The 7,309-nt window shown below is 43.8% G+C and overlaps 1 protein-coding gene across 1 annotated transcript; it reads left to right on the top strand.

Annotated features, from left to right (window-relative positions):
• Positions 1 to 1,824: 1,824 nt before the first annotated feature.
• LOC123965328 (stonustoxin subunit beta-like) lies at positions 1,825 to 2,866 on the top strand (the record flags this gene model as incomplete). The annotated part of the gene is made up of 2 exons (XM_046041884.1): positions 1,825 to 1,916; positions 2,098 to 2,866. Coding segments are annotated over 2 exons (622 nt in total), but the record flags the coding sequence as incomplete, so codon positions are not given.
• Between the last annotated feature and the right edge of the window lie 4,443 nt (positions 2,867 to 7,309).

A 7,309-nucleotide genomic window follows, 5' to 3' on the forward strand; every position in this document is an offset into this window, starting at 1 on the left:
CACAGATAAACTCTCTCCTGCTCAGTGGTCAGCTCTGGTCTTCATCTTACTGTCATCAGAAAAAGATCTGGACGTGTTTGACCTGAAGAAATACTCTGCTTCAGAGGAGGTTCTTCTGAGGCTGCTGCCAGTGGTCAAAGCCTCCAACAAAGCTTTGTAGGTGGATGTGTGTATGTGCAATTTCAAAAATGCTTAATTTAATATCTAACAAATACAGGGCCGACCCGTGGCATAGGTGCCATAGGCAGTTGCCTATGGTGCTAATTAACTCCACCTGGGTGACGCGACACCAGCCTAGTAATCAAGCGCACCTTGCGCTGTGAGTCCAGACAGTTTTGACATCTAAAAACTGAAGCGCATGCAGTCCCAAACTGTGCCGGTCAAACAGTCTAAAGGGGCAACTACCAGTGGAGCAATAATACAGTGCACAGCACAGTAGGGATGTAGTTAGAGTAATAATCACGGTTTCATGAATATTATGCATTAATTAATTTCACAAAACTAATGACTGAAGATGATTTTTAATATTTAATTCCATTAACAATTATATTTCTATAATATGTAAGTATTATTAGTAAGTATTATTAATGTAAGAGGAATATTAATATATTAATCATTTATCCCCCAGGGGAAATTGTTATTAAGGAGGGGAATAAACTGAACTGTTATTGTCATCAACTCTCATCCACACTTTAGGTTTAGTGAAAATGATGCAGTGTTATTAATAACTGACTCTCCTGATGTAGTTAATTGGTATAGTCCTGAAAGTCTATGAGCTCCTGATGTTATGTTACTGTTTTACAAGAGGAGGCAACAGGATGTAACGTTAAATGTTCAGTGACTGAAGCTTTTGAGGGCTACGTTCTTCCGTTAAGGCCATTCATCCATTCATCCATTCATCTTTTAATGAACGTTTCGGCTGCAGCAACATAAAGTTCCGCTGAAGTCAAGTCCTTTCATGGACCAATCAGAATCAGCTTTATTGCCAGGTATGTGTACACATATGAGGAATTTGACTCAGGATTGTACATTGCTCACGATGTGCTTACTCATACAATAACAGAATAATAAAATAAAATCAGACACAGGCTACAGTGTAGACAACACAAATGTACACACTATGAACAAAAACAGTATAGACATATTGACAAATAATGCAGTAAGCAGAGTGCAAAGGATGCAGGAGTAAAATTATTATTATTATTATGTACATGTCGGAGGTGGATGAGATATACAGATACATATAAATACGTGCATACATGTACAGATGTACACAGTACGATGGAGCAGGGACAGAGCGATAGGCGTCCTTTACTGTTGTGTTGCACTAGTCCCGTATGTTAGTGTCTCTGGTGGCACACTTAATATGCTGTCTCTACTCGCTATTTTCGGATGATTAATTTTGTTTGCCGAACATTCGGTGCATGTCTAGTTGTAGCGTCTACAGGACAATTATTTTCCAAAGAAATCATCATCCCAGATGGTGTATAGATTTTTAGGCATTCTGTCATGTCAAACATCATAAAAAATAGTGCAATTAGCTGGCTTAATGGGAATCCCCCCAAACACACACACACTGGTTTCCACTGGATGTTCTCAGTTTGTGGCACGAGGAAATATATTTTGCTGCAATAATTTGCCATTTAGGCATCTCTCTAAATCAGTTTCTGTCTGATCCTGGAGAATCCTGGATACAGTTGACACAGATGAGTTTCTGCCTGTTTCTCTGTCACACTGACAAACTGAGGAACACTGCTTCATGTTGAACAGCAGTTAGGACTCATGTTGGATAGAAAATCACTCTGACTGTGTTTCTTCCTCCAGGGTGGACCATGGTGGAGAGCAGATGTTAAAACCTGGTCTGAGGAAGTGTAAGTGTGGATTCAATCTGACTCATGATGACAAAACAGCACACAGTCAGTTTCTCTTAATACAAAGTTGATAGTTGTGGTATTTATTCATTCAAACATTACTGACTAAATGCATCATCATTAAACTTTATAGAAATGAACAACATCAGCACACAAACAAAGAATAAACCTTCAGATATGTCTGATAATAAAATGTTGCTGTGTTGTGTCTCGTTCTCTCCATCAGATTTCTTTGAACTCACACTGGACACAAACACAGCACACAGAAAGCTCAAACTGTCTGACAACAACAGGAAGGTGACATGGGTGAGAGAGGAGCAGCCATACCCTGATCATCCAGAGAGATTTGACTGCTGGCAGCTGCTGTGTAGAAATGGTCTGACTGGTCGCTGTTACTGGGAGGTCGAGTGGAGAGGAGGAGTTGAGATATCAGTGAGTTACAGAGGAATCAGAAGGAGAGGAAACAGTAGAGACTGTGTGTTTGGATTGAATGATCAGTCCTGGAGTCTGAGCTGCTCTAATAATGGTCCTTACTCTGTCTGTCACAATAACACAGAAACAGTCCTCCCTCTCTCCTCCTCCTCCTCTAACAGAGTAGCAGTGTATGTGGACTGTCCTGCTGGCACTCTGTCCTTCTACAGAGTCTCCTCTGACACACTGATCCACCTCCACACCTTCAACACCACATTCACTGAACCTCTTTATCCTGGGTTTAGGTTCTGGTCTGACTCCTCAGTGTCTCTGTGTTCTGTGTAGGAGGGAGATAACTTCCAGTTCTGTTGTTTAAATGTTGATGGTGGCGAGGCTTCACTTTTGGTTAACATCTGGCTCACTGATTGTGCCTGTCAGAAATGTGTTTTCTTAGAAATTTAGAAATTATCCCCTCAGGGCTGAACTTGTTGTGTACAAACTGTGTTGATTTTGATTTTCACTTTAATAAAGTTTTCTTGGAGTTTCCATGGATGGATGGATGGATGGATGGAGCATCTAGTAGCTTCTGATGGCTGCAGCGCTTCTCATTCACTTCAATAAAGTTTTGAAGACAAAAACTCAACAAATACTCTTGAATTATTCTGTTCCTCAAGTACATTTTTTTTTTCCTGCTTGAGTTTGATCCTCACAAACCATGTTTCTGCACAAGTTTCTGACGACATTTTAACAACATGGTCCAATGTGGGATTTATTTTCTCACATTGGTCTGAGTTCGAATCCCTTGTAAAAAGAAACATTTTCATTTTCCCTTTTAACGTTTTGAAGAGCTAAATAGTTTCTCTACGTGACACGTTTACTGACAAAAGGCTCCAGAGAGGAATGTGTATTTAAACATTTATTAGAGATAAAGTTAGACATTCACAGAATGAACAGAAAATGTAGTAATAATAATAATAAACTTTATTTGTATTGCACTTTACATTTAAAGCAAATCTCAAAGTGCTACAGTTAAGATCATAAAAGCAAGGTAAAAACAATATAAAATACAAATAGATAATGCAACAGCTTGCAGGGTTAATAAAAACTCGTACTTTCTGCTAAAAAGAAAAGATTTTAGTGCTTTTTTATAAGTGTCCGTAGTCTGAGGGGCCCTCAAATGGTCAAGGAGGGCATTCCAGATCCGAGGAGCGACAGAACAGAAAGCCCGATCACCCATGGTGCTGAGCTTAGTCCTGGGGAGAAGGAGGCGGTTTGAGTTTGTTGAGCGGAGGGATCGTGTTTCCATTTCCATAGATGCACTGGTGGGTGAGAAGGGAGACCTTGTATTCAATCCTAGCAGAAACGGGAAGCCAGTGGAGTGTATGGAGAATGGGGGTGATGTGGTCGTACTTACGCACTCTCATCAGGATCCTTGCAGCACTGTTCTGAATATACTGCAGTCTCTGTAGACCCTTGTTAGGGATCCCGATGAGAAGTGCGTTACAGTAATCCAGTCTGGAGGAGACAAAGGCGTGGACCAGTTTTTCAGCATCAGCTAAGGTGAGTGTGAAACGAAGCAATATTTCTGAGATGGTAGAAAGAAGTCTTTTGATATGGGTTACTAAGGTGAGTTGTTGGTCAAATCTTACTCCAAGATTGGTGATTGTCGTGGAGAGGGGAATGTCTTGACCAGAGACAGAGAGTTATACCGGTTATGGAGGATGAGACTTGAATGTTGATGTGAAATGCTAACAGGAATTGTCTCAGTTTTGGAGCTATTCAGCTGCAGAAAAGTGTGCTACATCCATGCCTTTATCTCCTCCAGACAGGTGGTGAGTGTTGAAGAACATGATGATGGTGATGAAGCTGCAGTGGTGTGTGTGTCCGATTTCATGTACAGTTGTGTGTCATCAGCATAGCAGTGACAGGAGACTCCATGGCGACTGATGACGTGGCCGAAGGGGGGGGATGTAAATAGTGAAGAGGATGGGGACAAGGACTGACCCCTGGGAGACTCCACAGGTGACTGTGTGTTGCTGGGACCTTGCATTTCCAAGTGAAATATACTCTGTTCTGTCATTGAGGTATGATTTAAACCAGTTAACAGCAGTGTCAGTGAGGTTTGGTGTAGCCGGTTGAGAAGTATGCCATGATCCACAGTGTCAAAAGCAGCAGACAGATCAAGGAGTATGAGGAGGGAAGGTGAGCCAGCATCAGCTGCCATTCGTAGGTCGGTTGTGACTCTAACCAGGGCTGTGTCTGTGCTGTGAGCAGTGCGGAAACCAGACTGAAATTTTTTGATTATCTTCTCAAACTCTTGCTGTGAGATTTCTGGAAAGCAGTGTAGGGGGCTGGGAGATTGCAGGCTGTGAGTGGACAGTTGGGGCGGGTAATGTTGAGGATCCAGGAAAGGAAGAGCGGATTGAGTCTACTTTTGATATGAAAAAGGCCAGGGAATTATTACAGTGCTCTTCTGTAGTTTCTGTGAATGAGGGGGTTTGTGGTTTGAGAAGATGATTTATAGTGGAGAACAGCTGCTTGGAGTTTCCAGGACTGTTTCTGATGACGTTTGAGTAGAACTGTGACTGTGCCTCTGTAAATAACTTTGATGAGGGTGGACGGTGAAGACATCTTCATGGAGATAGCCTTGTGGCCAGAAACACCCAGATCATAGACCAGAAGATTGTTGAGATAAGCAGAGTTTGTAATGACTAGGTCGACAGTGTGTCCCCTGGTGTGAGTGCGGGTATCAACAAGTAGTGCCAGATTAAAACAGTCGAGTAACTGGAGGGATTCTGCTGCAAAACGGCAGGTGGGGGAGTTGACATGAATATTCATTTCTCCAAGAACTATAATATTGGCAGACATTGTACAAAATGTTGAGAGAAGGTTGGACATCTCTGGGATGAAAGATGCGTTTGGTTTGGGTGGCCGGTAGATGAGAAGTATCGTTGTAGAAAGAGGAGGCTTACATTTAAATGCAAGGCATTCAAAAGAAGACAGCTCAGGCAGGGATATGGGGGACAAGCCCAGATCACTTTGGTGGATGACAGCCAGACCACCACCGCGCCCTGTGCTACGGGCTTTCTGTAGGTAGCAGTAGCCAGGAGGACAGGTCTCATTTAAGACAGAAAAAACATCTGGTTGATGCCAGGTTTCTGTAAGGCACATCAAATCCAAACACTTATCCAGAATATGGTCATGTATGAGGCAAGATTTGTTTGTGATGGATTGCGCATTAAACAGTTAAATTTTGATAGTAGATGGAGCAGTGTGTGTCTCTGTATTGGCCTGAGTAGACTGAAATCCACTCCACGTTTTCCAACCCGGTCGGTGCGTAGCGTTGTCATTGAAACTCCAGCGTTACTAGTCCTACGATGGTGCGACGGATCGTGCGCAAGGGGGTAAACCAGAGATTGGACAGTGAAGCTGACCAAAGCCTGCACGGAGGGATCCATGTAGGCCTAAAAATTATGTCAAAACCCTGTGACATCCCATTGCACATGAGAGATATAACCGTATTGCTTAGATTATAAGCTCTCGGCAATCAGTGACGCTGTGTTGGTGTTTGGCAGGTGAGCCTTGTAGGTGGGCCGATTAATCAGTGACGATCCAAGTCAGACAAACACACTGAGCCATGAGACTTTTTGTTTGTGCAGCTATGCAGCTACCAGAACTAAAGTGTTTCTGCTGTTGCTCTACGTCATCAAACCACGGTTATGCTGCGTGATCATGCGCAGTAGACGCTGGTGCCAACAGTAGCCCTGTAGTAGTATTTTATTTGTCCAAAACTGGCTTCACTGCTCTCCATTCAAATCAGTGACGTGGCTTCGTCCAGTAATATACTGCCTATGGGCGTGCGCCAAACCAGAGGAATGAGATGTTGTGATCAGACCCGGAGAAAATAAACTTTTGTGTAACGGTGGGAGACAGAACGGACCCAAACGCAACGCTGAGGGTTTGAAAAAAAGGTTTATTGAGGAAAAAGGGGTACGAGGAGAGGACGGGTGGAAGGAGGGGGAGAGGCTGACGAGGACACGGGGGCAGAGTAGCTGGAGGAACGGAAGGCGCTTAGGCTAGAGGCTTGAGGGAGGCTGGCAGACGGATAGGAGAGGGCGCGGAGACTGGGGACCAGGCGGGGTGCGAGAGGGGAAGCCGGAGGGCGTCGTGGAGGCGGCGAGAGGAGGAGGCAGGCGAGCGAGCCCGGCTGGCCGAGCAGGGAGGCAGAGGTAAGTGAACCTGGCAGGGGGAAACAGAAAGACAGGGTTAGTAGGTAATGGGGACGTGAAGCAAGAGGAAATTTTAGAAAAAGCCAGAACGAAGCGGCGACACCAGGTCAGGAGCTGCGACAATCGAGCGGGGATGGAGTGGAAATCCGGGGTAGATATACAGGTTGTGATGAGGCTGATAGCTGGCAGGTGCGGCGGCTGGGGATGGAGGTTGGCGAGGTGCAGGTGTGGGTAGCCAGCCGGGCTCCGGAGCAGAGAGGGAGAGAGAGGGCACAGGAGAAACCAGAATGTGAGGGAAAGGAGAAACAGGACACTCACCAACAGCCGGGCTGCCACCGCGACACTTTTGAGCGCTACTTCTGTGGGTGTAACGGGGCCGGCGAAGAGTCCAAGTTGTTTAACCTGTTGAAAACAGGCATCTTTTTCCAGAAAAAACACCTAAAATAACAAACCCAAAATGAATCAGGAATAACTCCTCAACCATTTGGCCTAGATGCATAATTCTGGTCTCCTTTGAAAAGTCAGAAGCAAAAGAATATAAATCCATTGTATATATGTATTTATTTTACTATTACAGACTACATGGAGATGCAATAAAGAAAAAATCTGATATTTTCATCCACGCCTGGTAAAAAGCTATATTTTAATGCAATAAACCATCAAAACCATCACAAGGAAGCTTTTAATGCAACTGAATATCTTCTAATACACCTAGAATGTCCATATTTTGGCAATATTTACTGTTAAAATGTTGAGGAGAGATCTTTAAAACACTTTTTCTATCCATACAACCAAGTT

Source organism: Micropterus dolomieu, unplaced genomic scaffold (assembly GCF_021292245.1).
Source record: "Micropterus dolomieu isolate WLL.071019.BEF.003 ecotype Adirondacks unplaced genomic scaffold, ASM2129224v1 contig_9226, whole genome shotgun sequence".
Taxonomy (NCBI): Eukaryota; Metazoa; Chordata; class Actinopteri; order Centrarchiformes; family Centrarchidae; genus Micropterus; species Micropterus dolomieu.